Genomic DNA, 13,371 nt, shown 5'->3' with positions numbered 1-13,371 from the left:
CCTTGCTGCCTCTTTCGTTGCCTTAACCAGGCCTTACGTGATACGCGAGATATGTACAGGGATGATCAGCTGAACACTCGCTCGATTGTATGGAAGTTGGGTAGTCAATAAAGCGCCCCACTTGTGATTTCCAGTATTCTCTTTATTACGTAGCCATCTGCCTTTTATTTTCTCTCATCAATATCTTATTATACGCTTAAACAATGATTATTCGCGAACGAACACTGTCGTCTTCTGTACTACTTGTACTTGCAATCTTGCTTACATGTCCTTGTAGCATACAATTCGCAACTACAAAATACCATTTATATTCTATGCTTTCTTAATACTAATATTGTGTTTGTATTGTGTTTGTTAATAAAATGCGGCCGTCTTAACAATGCTAATTATATTAACAATCATACCATATTTTCTTTTCTTTTAAGTGCATAATCTCACTATTCTTGCTTATAATATATACAGAATGTTGTATTACTATCATACGAGTCATAAATTTAATTATAGATTTTCCAAAAAATTTTGAATTACTTAATTTCCTCTCATAGAAAAAGTAAAATTTGTCAAACTTTCGTAATCTTTAATGTCAAATATACTTGCAGATAAATAATTTTCAAATTGAAAATTAGTATTAATTAGTTTTTATTATATTTATTAATATAAAATAAGTAATATTATCTGATACCACATTCATTTGTTCCAAGAATTAATATTATTTGGTACACCCATTTGTTCCAAGGATTAATTGATTAAAATTTGATTTTCAATTATTTATATCCGATGTAAATAATTTATATTTTTTAATTGAGCTTTTAATACCTAAAAAATGCGTCCATATTATCGAGCCAAACCTTAAGCGAAGCTTCGAACTGAACTTTAAGCAGAGCTTTAAGTGAAATTTCAAGCCAAACTTGAAACTGAAATTAGAAGCGAGCTTTGAATCGAACTTCGTATGTCTTGTATGCATATTTGACTACATAAAACATACAATTAAAACCATTATATAGATCGCTGAAATGCTCGCAATGCTCCCGATACTCTCTAAATTCAATTCAAGGTTCGATTGGAAATATAGCTCGAAACTCCCTTTAATGTTTGACTCAATAATCTGAACTATCTCAAGATCGAAAAAATATCCTATAATAGAAATACCCTGTATAACATACTCGTATAAATGTACATTTTTCTCTGCACACAGTTTTATTACTATAATTTATTAATTTAATATTATATAATAAAAAATTATTACGTACTATTATATAAATGTTAAAAAGAGTTTCGTTTTCTTTTCTTAAATATATATAAAGGAGTAAAGAATCAACTAGGTAATTGTAATTAATGTCTTATATGCAAAATTATATGAACATTTTGATAAATGTATTATAGAAAATTAAGATATTGTTCATATCGCGAAAGCAGCTTTAAAAACTGTTCATGTAATATTTGCACATTACAGAAAATTATGTCCATTAATTATAGTTATTTGGATGTTAATATTTTTTATCCACATTTCTAAAATCTAAATTACAGACTGATATTGAAAGATTGTTCGCTTGAACAATGACAGCGAATAATCAGACAGTGAAAATTTGATTAAGTTCAAGCAATCGATCACTAGAGAAATGATGATGCAGATACTTTTCATCAACATTTTGTACTTTTTATCAACTGTATTCATTTGCTTAAAAAAATTCACAAGTGTAAAAAGAACAAAGTAATTACTTATAGTTAATAGTTCTTTAACTTATTGAAGTTAATGTTTTTCGAATTAATGTTAATTCGCTTCAGTATGTTTCAATATAAATTTTAGTACCACAAATGTACGTGTTTCTTAAATTTTATTTATTAAAACATTTATTTAGAAAAGTCACATTTCTTCTGCTTACATTACAACTACATTAAATTGTAACGTCAAAAATCAGAGAATAAATAAAGAGAATTCTTTCAAAAATTATATTGAGCATAAATATTTTTTAATAAAACATACTAATTAACATTCTAATTAAACATACTTGAAAAATGTATCGAAAAAACTCTTCTTTTATTTTGAAATAAAATAAAATATATATTTATTTTAACAACTGCCATATTTTGTTTCTCGGTTGAATTCAATTCCAGATATATACAGGGTGGGTCATTTAAAATCGATCATCCGAATAACACCCATAGTTTTGGAAATAGGAAAAATGTTTTAGATGAAAATGGAACGATTTCAAGGGGGTATTTTGGTTATGTTGTTTTTCTTCTAGGTGGAAGCGTCAAAAAGATATGAAGATATTACCTCAATTTTTTTTTAATGGAATTGTATAATTTTTTTAAGTAATATGATTTCTCTAATTATTCTGCATATAAAAGTATTAAGGTAAAGATATCAAAAAAACAAGTTTACGAGATATTTTGACACATATTGTGACATAAAATGTTAAATAATTCGTAAACTATTAAATTTTTTGATAATCGTACTTTAATACTTTTATAAACAGAATAATAAGATGAATCAATTGATGAAAAGAAAATACATAGCTGTTTATTTAAAAAATTATCCATTTTGCATGCAAAATTTTTTTTTTTAGCAACTATGTATTTTCCTTGATTTATGTCATTATTTTGTTCATAAAAGTATTAAGGTACGATTATTAAAAAATTAATAATCAGTCATTTAACATTTTATGTCACAATATGTATATCGATAAAGTATAAAATATCTCGTTTACTATTATATTGGATTTTTTCTCTACCTTAATATTTTTATATGCAGAATAATTAGAGGAATCTCTTCAGAATATTGTAAAAAAAATAGAATTTTAAAAAATGGAGGTGACTTTCAAATCTTTTTGACACCTCTACCTAGAAGAAAACATCAAAGCACGTCTCTCTTGAACCGTTCCACTCTCGTTTAAAACATTTTTTCCTATCTCCAAAACTGAGTTATACCCCTTATTCAGGTGGCCGGTCTTAGTGATTCATCTTGTATATATAATTATCGATTACTGGAATATACAAGGCGTTTTTACAAATCTATTCTAATTGCTAATATTATTTTATTGAAAAATACTTATATTTTGAATATTTTGCTAGAATTTTCTTTATGTATCTTTCCGTTTCCAAGTTACAATTTAAGACTGCTGAAAAAACAAGAGCTTGTGATGTAGAATTTTTTGTTATCGAAAATCTCGTAAATAAAACATAAATTTAATTACAATTTAAAAAAATGCACTTTGTCTTTTTACGTATTTAAATATAATTGATATAAATTATATGTATGTAGTTGAGCAAATATAAATAAATAAATAAATATTATGTATCTTGCAAGAATACATTTTGTATATTTAAAACAAAATAAAATCAATCTCATTATTTGAAAAATTCTGCAATATATATATCATCGTTAGATTAATATTAGCATAAATATGATAACACGATTTTCGCAAAAGATATTGTCAATTTTTGACTAATCAGCAATATGTACACAGAGATGCACGTATGACGTACGTTTGCAAAAATGCTGTCTAATGTTATATTAATAGAAAAAAAATACATTTATGTAACACTAAAGTCGAAAATCTCTGCGAAAAATCATTAAACACAATCATTTATTCTATCTGCAGATCTACCTTCGAATTGCACGTAACTTCTAGGACTATATCTAGATATTTAAGCGTCTTCATACTTACATGTCACATTTACGTAATTCATATAACACGTTCTACCCTGTCTTTCATCCCATATTAATTAAAGGCACCTGAATTCAGTTGAAATTAGTTATCATATTATATAGAACAATCGGTCAACAATTTCATTAACATAATTAAAAATGTAATATTAATGCAAGAAGCATAAAAATAATTATTAATTATTAAATTGTTTTTGAAACTTCAATTTACTTCACGATTAAAAAATTAAATAATTTAGAAGATCGAACTTTTAGGCACTTTATATTATTGCACAGGTACTAATTTCTCTTATTAGAAACTAAATTATGCCATATCAATGTTCATTTAAAAAGATAGAAAGTTCCGCGTTTAAGAATATTCATTATTCTAAATATTTTGTATAATATACAAACAATATCACAGTGATGACAACATTTATGATTATAGCATATAATTGTTCGCGTACTTTTATCGTGATTTTGTGATTTGATTATTAAATATATTTTATCCGAAACTATACGGAATTATATATTATTATGTAGACAGTTCATAAAAAGAAATTAATTTATACATTTTAATTCGTAACGTTTACCATATTATATCGACTTACTATATTGCGAGTAACTTGAGTAATTTTAGGCACTTGTTAGATATCAACACACTATACAATTTTCATATGAGATTACGTCCAATTAAAAATATTTTACTTTTATAGAATTTTATTTCCAATAAAATATTTGTTTTTAAAAAAAATTATACACACTAGCTATTAAATTTGTTTCAATAATTAAAAAAATGTCATTTTAATCTTTTGCAGATTTTTTTTCCATTTAAATTATTGAATTGCTTTCTTTCAATTCGATCAAAGTTGATTTAAATTTCTCAATATTTTTATTTATTTTTTTTTTTTTTTTAGAGTGTTGAAATATGGATTCTGAGATCACAAATAAGATTTTTGAATATCAATTACATTTTGAATTTGATCGTTAGCTTAATGTTTCTTCATGTGATTAAGCATAATCGTTCGCGTAACAAATCCCTTTCCGCATAGCGTACAGGTATACGGACGCTCTCCCGTATGATAACGGCGATGCACGGTGAGCGTCGACGCTTGCGTGAATGATTTGCCGCACATGGCACAAAGATACGGCCTCTCGCCGGTGTGAATGCGCTGGTGCACCACGTAATACTTGCGATGCGTGAAGCCCTTGCCGCATACGTCGCAGACTAGCGGTCGCGATCTGTGCACCGCCTTATGCGTGGTCAACGATTCGGCAGTCGCAAACTGCTTGGAACATGAGTCGCAAGGATAAGAAGGTAGGGGCTTGACGGGAATTACAGGTCCACCACTTCCACCGCCGCCGGCACCGCCACCGACAACACCGAGATTGCCGGTTATCACCTGATCGACAGGCGACGACACCGCATTCGTACCCGCGACTATCCGATTTTCATTACTCGCCGGCAACGGTCTGTGGGTTTTCGCGTGGTGATTATACAAATTGCGCGTTTCGAAGCGCATCAAGCATCTTGGGCAGGAATAGGGTTTCTCTTGGCCGATCTCTTGGTGCATCCTTCGATGACGTTCCAGTAGTGTGCGATATCGAAAGCTGGCCTGGCAGAGATCGCAGGCGAATGTTTTTTCCATGTTGCCACCGGGTGATGTAGCGAGATTGGCGGAGGTTGACGCGCATGTGGGCATGGGCGTAGAATGTGTAACTTCGTGCATCCTCAGGTGATTTAAAGCAACGAAGGTCCGCGAGCAGATTGCGCACGAGTACCGCGGCTGATTCTCGATACCATGCTCGAATTCCGGACGCGCGGCGTGACTTGTTCGCATGTGGTAGTTTAGCTTAAGGGTACTTCGGAACTCCAGCCCGCACGTAGGACACGGATAAGACTCAGTAAAGATTTGCACCTGATCAAGCAGAGACTGGTCCGGACACACGGATTGAAAATGCGGGGGAAGCAACGTCGACGAGAGCATCGACGATTGGTTCGAAAATATCGAGTTGGTCTGTAGGAGATTACAATTGACGGACATACCGGCCTCCCCGATCTCGGGTGAGGGCGAGAGAATTTGACGCAGCATCCCTGATAATCCACCGAAGGTCTCGCCTCCTTCCCTGAAATTGACAAAACCCAAGAACATTGCAACGGAGAACGACCCGTGAGCACACACAACTTTCGTCTTTTGATTCTGTTTTTTGTGATCATTACAAATATATCTTGCATACAGGCGGTGATGAGAGAAAGAGAGGAAGAGAAAGATAGAAAAAAAAGATAGATTTATGCTTATGTGAGTGCTGCAAGGTGGCCGGTGCAAGGTGCTTGGGCATTGCTGGCATCCCTCTCGAAACGCAGCAATAATAACAATAATAATAATAATGTGTTACAAGAGCGCATGTGCGAATCGAGAAAGTCGTCGCGATTGTCGTCAAGTCAAACAGCATTGGAAGTTTCATCATCCACTACATGAATACTGATCAAGCTTTCCGAATTCATAAGGCTTATATGATAGTATTTAAATAATATTAGATAAATATTACATGATAAAAATGACTTATTAATTACGCGCGCGACATGAAATGATTTTGTAGAGTCTCATCATATCGTGTCCATTAATAATTAATTATAATTAAAAATATATATACATTAAATGTATATATATATATTAGATATTCCCTAACGATATAGCAGAAGGGAAAAATAAAGATCAAGCCATAAAATTTGGCAAAAAGAGTTTGAGAAAAGCAAATTTTTACTCAAAAGACTCACTAATGATTTGAAATAGAACATGTTAAAACGCAAATTAAATCAGGTATAAAAAAATCTCACCTTTTATAAGCATTCCATTACGATATGGCATCTTCTTCTTATTTGCACACCGTAAAACGAAGCGATTTTTCACATGTATACTCGTGTCCAACACATCGTAACATGTTATTTTAACATATCACTAATATACCGAATAAGATAAAAACGTAATTAAGAATTGCAATAAATATGATAGACGAAAAAGAAGATCAAACGTATTATTCAATACTGAGAGATGAGTGACTGAATCTATAAAAGTTTGACATAGTAAAAGCACAAAAAGTGCTATGTATCAATCCTTCATATATTAGATGCTCACTATACTCAAAATTGAACAATACAATTTTCTCCGTCCACAAAAGCGTTATAAAAATTTATAATATAAAATGATATAGAATATTGCGAAATATCAAATATTGCAGCCAATTCAAGGCGCGATAATTAACAAAATTTTCACATATTTCAAACGCGAAACCGGCGCCATTATAATGCAAGCCTGGTTTATCATTTGTTAAAAAGAATTATCCCTCGCGATATATTTTTTTGCACTTATGAAAGCGCGAAATAATACGCGCAATTCAAGCAATGTGCATAAATAACTCATAATCGCGTCGGGATATTTATAAGAGAATAAGAGAATCTTCATTCGATACCAAAATGGCATCATAAACTTGTCACAGATAATACAAATTCGTATATTAGTATTATTGATACAAATTCGCATTATTTTATTTGCATATAAGAGATGGCCTATAAATAAAATAGAATGTAGAAAAGATGATACTCGCCTTTGTGTTTACAAAAATCCTCTTGATTCAGCAGTCGCTTACGGACGATTCTTTCTTTTGTTTCGCAGAAATCTTCGAATCGGAAGAAATACAATCCTTCATCTTCTTCAACATCCAAATTCTTAACCATTCTTAACCGATTTATTTTCTCGGTTAAAATACACTATTACGCAACAATTTTATCGTCTGACGAATCATATGTAAAATTTATAAACGATCTCGTAAAACACGTATTTTTTTATGTAGATTAAAAGTAACTCTTAAGATTAGTCGTAACAATAGAGTAATAATGTCCTGGCAATATCGTAAAGCGCAGGCGTCGGAAAGCACGAAGATCATAAATCAGAAATAGTAGATATACGTTGCATTAAAAAAATATCTATCGTCTGTGATTTTTTTGGATCGGCCGAATATCGGTCATGTGCGGCATTTAGTGCCATCACGTAAGCGTGGGAATATTAATATCGACAACATGTAAACATTTGATTCATGAGTGGACAAAGAGATCAGGCTGGTTTCTCTCAGGCATCACTTTTGCTAGATGAGAAATTAATTTTTTTGTTATATAATTTACCTGGATAATCCAGAGAAATCCCTTTATCCATTTTTTTGCACATATATAAATAATGTCTAACAAAGTCCATTTCGATTAAAGTATAAAAGTAATATCAAGTTCGATAATATATAAAAAACATTATTACAAAATTAATATCAAGATCGTGTTTTATCGAAATGCACTTTATGTACATGCTACCACATGTAAAACTAACAAGGTGCTTAGCAATTTGTATTCTAAATTTCATCGCGTAATACATATTTTCTTAAATAACATACAAAATCATTTAAAATTAACGTAAATGTTATAATATATAGAAAATTTAAATTGTTATATTTAAATTGCTAAACACCTAGGGCCAAAGATGGTTGTGGGGTGTGTTCAAACTTACCTTGTGTTTACCTGGATCTTACATTCATAAGAATTAAAGCTACAGATGTAGTTATTGTCTATCTTGCATTTTCATTTCTATCTTACAGACTCAATAATTCTTTCAAAACTTATTAACAAATTTTTTAAAGAAAGAGCATGATGCATAATTAAAGACAGTTTAAAACAGAGCACAATATACGCACATTAGATATTGATTTTTTTTTTATAGAAATAAATATACTTCAATACTATTGATAACTTCTATTTTAAGTTACTGAAACTACTTTTCTATAATAATTCATTATCGTTCAATACGTTCATTATTGTTAAATTTATTCTATTTATACATATCGTTGATTTGATAATTACGAATTCATTCAAACTTAAATAAAATTGATAAAAATAATGAGTAAATAAAACCAACGCAAAATGTTTATGTATGATTGTATATGTTTACCACAACAAATGGCACCTTTGACCCTTAAACAATAAAATAAAACAGAAAACTCACCCAGTTTTCGGATCCACATCTGATGTTTGTGGTATTACTATCTCCGGCATATCTGTAATTTTCTGTTGTTGAAGTCCTGAAGGTCCTGCTTCATCACACGCCAAAGAAACGTTGACAAATGTTGTAGGCTCAATAGTTCTATTATTAGGATCTTCTTCACTTTCTTCTTTTATAGGTAGGCCTAAACAGAATTTAAGATTTTTTTTCCTTCCTATTTTTCTAAACTTTTTTGTTATTTGCCTAGTAATTAAATACATGTACTACAAGATATAATGAATGAGGACAAATATGTATACCTTCGTCTCCATCACATTCATCGTCCGAGTTTTCATCTTCATCACTGCTCTCGTCTTCTTCTTCCTGTTGCGTAGGCGCGTCTGTTTGATTCTGTGTGATTTGGTCATGTGTCGTTTGCGTACTTGGTCCAGCTACTGGTTGAACATTTTGTACAGAGCTACCACTGTTGTCCATAGGAACTGAAGTTATTTGTTGCTGGGTATTACTTGACATCATCATGGGCATACTGAGGCTCATGTTGTCCATCATACTCATATTCATATTGTTCTGATGTTCGCTTACTTGTTGCATCACAGTACCATCTAACCTGTTCTCATTGTTCTGATCTGACTTTAGTCCGTTCTAAAATGAAACAGACATAAGTTTTGTATTTATTAAGAAATAAAAGTTTCAATAAATTAAACCTAATTTATATTAATATTTATATTAATATTTAGTTTTCTAATTAAAATAATCCAACTTATCTTTTTAATTATCTAACCATTATATCTCATGTAATATCTTTATAAAATTTTTCAATTAGTAATGCATATCGGAAAGGTTATAATATAAAATATATAAAAATATAAAATATAAAGTAACAAAACAAACTTACAATTATACAATATGCAAAATATTACTAGCTATCATCATCGCTAAGGAGTTATGATAAACATAGACAAAAGAAGAATCAAACAAATGATACTCTATAGATTTATATTATTTTTAAAGGCTCTCTAAATTTTCAAGATTGTGCAGTATTGTACAAGGTGTGCATAAAATTTTTCGTAAGTTTGTCAAAAAAAATTAAATAACAAATAAATTATATGAAACAGTAATTACCGGATTGAGAACATTATAACCCTGTTTGTCTTCCATATTCACTTCGCCTAGCCATTGGAGCAACTGTTTCTCAGCATTTGCTGTCGTATGCCAAAATTGATAACATAACTCTACTTTATACACACAATCATCGCATATCTTCTTAGGTAATTTGTCTTCCCTGTTCACCTATAATCATAAAAAGAAAATTCATGAGACATCACATCTCGTATACACTGTAATATTTCAGTTTGTATCAAAATTATATTTCAATACATTAAAATTACGAAGTTATTACATCTCAAGTTTGTTAAAACTTAAATTAATTCAATTCATTAATATAATGAATACTATAAATATTATAATGGATGTATATTGACGTAGATTTCAATAAAATTGTTTTCTGGAAATTGCCTCTCGGAAGCAACAAACACAAGAGACGCCATTAAACTGTAGGCGATCAACGCGAAAGTAATGGCCAATGTACGCGTAGCATTTACTCCGTGTTTTCTGTCCGTACTTAAGCTAGATTGCAGCTCGAATCGAGGGGAAGAACTAAAAATTATCAAATAAAATGAGGGAATATCGATCCATGGGAGGTCGAGCTAGTCGAGCAAGCGTCGCCGTCACGCGTTTCGCGTAGGTAATGTCGGCGGCAAGATGTCGAAAACGGCTTGAGAATTAATAGATTTCATGATACGCGCAATTAAACATTCCCAATGGCCGCGTTTCTCGCGAGGACAGATATCGACTTCGTCGGCGTCGGTACGCAAGCGGAACGGAGACCGTATTCTTATCAAACGGCGTCCGTGCGAGGTAAAAAGCGCGGCAAAAGTCCACCGAGTAATTAGCGATATCACAAAGACGACGAGCGACGAGACGGGATTCGCACGCCCGCGTAATATGTAACGTCATATAGCGTGCCATCTCGACGGATCACAGAGCGACTGTTCCTCGTCAATGGAAATACGCCCAAGGAACGATGAGATTGAGATCTCCATCGTGGAGGTCGATCTGTGATCCGTCCGCAAAGACTCGGCAAGATGGCGGATCGTCACAGTTGGGCCGAATGGCGTAGTTAGCTTCTTACCTTGACCGGCAAACAGGCGGTGATCTTGAGGAAAATCTGCCGCACGTCGCCCTCGCCCTCGAAAATCGGCACGGAGACGCGGTCCTTCACGAGACACAACCGGCACAGGTCCAAATAGTCGAGGGAGGACATTTTACCGCGTGAAACGCCAGCTTCGAAACACGCAAAGCCGCGCCCGTTAAAAGCGTACGCCGTTCGCTGCGAATCCGTACAGAGAGCTGAGAGGGGCCCCCGCGCGTCGTTCACTATGCGTCGCTTCTCAACCACACTTCGGCCGCGTCCGCCTCGCTTCGGCCTTCCTCGGCGCGTTTCGGCAACCGTCGACGCGCTTCGGTAGTTTCCGTGGCGACTCGACGGCCGCGTTCGCACTTCGCGTATCGATCAGCTTGACCAAAGCCAACCGCCTTTACACACGACAGTCTCCAGCGCCGAGAAGGTTCTTTCCTTGAAATGCGATTCATGAATCGATGCGGGACAACGATCTCATTTCTCTCTCGAAATTTCCAATCCCGAAAATCAGAAGATTATCTCCTCCCTTCTTTTTTTCTTACTGCTCGCTTCAGTTGTCGAAATCGAGACGAAACTGAAATTCGAATCACAATTCAAACAATACGTACGAAACTGGCAAAATTACTTTTTTACATCACAATTAACTCAAATTATTGCGTAAATTGTTTCCCCGAGAAAAATTCTTGGCTCCGTATAAATTCACGACGTGATTGATTGATCGAGCAGGTGACTGAGAAAAGGTCGCTCGGGTGCACGCTATGAAGTTTTCATGCTCAATTACTCCCACTTTAGTTAGATGCTCAACGACGCATGATCAAACCATATAACGGCTATCAGCAAACAACAAAGAGACCGGTAGAGAAAATGTTGATATCCATTCATTGATTCGTACATACTACTCTTTGTCTCTACTGCGCGATGCATAATAAATTATGTATTGTGAATAGAATAGCATTTATTTAAGCACTCGTGTGTATATAATAGCATTTTTTTACGTAAATGGTGAATTGCTACTCTGTAATTTAACTTTAAATTACAAAAACATAGGCTACGTTCGAGATTCAAGGAGCGCTTTATCAATGCTATTATGTCATTCTGGCTACGTTCCGTTGCACGCACAATGCACATGATGTATCATGTTAGCCTTATTTAACACTCTGTAAATTACAAGAATAAAATGCGTATACCTCATGCGTATTGTGCGTGCAACGAAGCGCAGTCTCTATCTTGCATCATTCTGACGTAAAATAAAAATAGAATGAAGTAATAACGCTAATAGCGTGCTTTCGAAACACAATCTTAGAAATAAGCCGAAATAAGATTGGTGCAAGCGCCGTATTTTAATAGAAAAGCAGTTGATTTATCTGTGTTCGTAAAAAGATCAAGAAACACGCACAAACAAATATCATATTATATAAATCTAAAAGTCGTAAAAAATATATTTTCTTATATCTTTTACTTTCTAAATTTGTTTTAGATTGGAATCTCACCCTAAAGAGTAAAAATTGTGCAAGTCTTGAAAAATAGTGGCTCAATTTTGAAATTTTAAGAATGAGATTTCACTCTTCAGAGACGATATCTGCTTTTCAGGAATCATGTTATCCTTGTTTAATATATTCGGTAAACACCAAGGATAAAATAACATTAATTTGAATGACACTCGGGTGGGAATCTGAACCCGCAGCCCAGCGTGAAATTCATTCTAAAAATTTTAAAAAGAATATTTCTTATTTTCAATATTTTTTATAGAAAGAAATCCTTTGCCTATAACATTTTTTTTTTTTAATATGAGTAAAAAGAATCGCAAGAGAAAGGATTCCATAAGTGTCACCTCCCTTTGTATCGTTACGGTCTAAAGTATCTTCACACGTAACGATCTCTCTACACTCTTTGAAGAATATAAGGAGTAAATCTCACTCTTAAAAATTGAAATTCTACCATTCTTTTTCAAGACTGGAAGAATTTTGACTTTATATATAGTGAGATACCATTTTAAAGATTTTAAAAAGATTCGTCATATCAAAATTGGATTTCAATTGATTTTTTTCTAACACGAATTATTTATAAATAGTACTGAAGTTAATCATCATTTAAAAAAGATATCATCGTCGATAAACTGCCCAGCGTTCAATTGATACAAAAATCTGTCGCTTAAGCTTAATCCATTGTGAAACCAGCTTTACTCTGACGCAAAAGATATCAATGACCTCTTGCGTCCTTCCCTACATACGCTGCTGCATTGATTGCGCTTTATTTTTATTGATGCTTGAAGAAAAACGATTTTGCATTAGAAATGCTTTTACTTTATATATTTCATCTATTATCATTATTATTATATTATTATTATTATTATTATATAACATATTTGTACAAAATATAAGAAATATGATTTTTGTAACATTTAATTTAAAAAATTGAAAATTAAAAACTTAGAATATTATTATGTATATAATATCGTATACTATTCAAAATAAAAGTGA

General features: G+C 32.6%; 1 protein-coding gene across 18 annotated transcripts in view; it reads right to left on the bottom strand.

Moving 5' to 3' along the window:
- Nucleotides 1–11,641, bottom strand: part of LOC105143375 (uncharacterized) — a 72,882-nt gene extending 61,241 nt beyond the window's left edge. For 4 of the 18 annotated variants that reach the window (XM_087404646.1, XM_087404648.1, XM_087404644.1 and 1 more), the window contains exons 1-4: nt 10,883–11,633; nt 9,814–9,981; nt 8,991–9,333; nt 8,695–8,875 (exon numbers count right to left, since the gene is read on the bottom strand). In XM_087404646.1, the coding sequence (XP_087260772.1) occupies nt 8,695–8,875; nt 8,991–9,333; nt 9,814–9,981; nt 10,883–11,014 (824 nt within the window). In that variant the 5' untranslated portion in view covers nt 11,015–11,633. Of the gene's footprint in view, nt 1–121; nt 5,777–8,694; nt 8,876–8,990; nt 9,334–9,813; nt 9,982–10,882 lie in introns of those variants that run through there. The other 14 variants (XM_087404656.1, XM_087404653.1, XM_087404655.1 and 11 more) reach the window with 9 other exon arrangements.
- Nucleotides 11,642–13,371: the final 1,730 nt, after the last annotated feature.

This window comes from Acromyrmex echinatior, chromosome 3, assembly GCF_024713525.1.
Source record: "Acromyrmex echinatior isolate Ae372 chromosome 3, ASM2471352v2, whole genome shotgun sequence".
NCBI lineage: Eukaryota > Metazoa > Arthropoda > Insecta > Hymenoptera > Formicidae > Acromyrmex > Acromyrmex echinatior.
The sequence above is the reverse complement of the archived record's forward strand: the minus strand, read 5'-3'. Positions and strand labels throughout refer to the sequence as shown.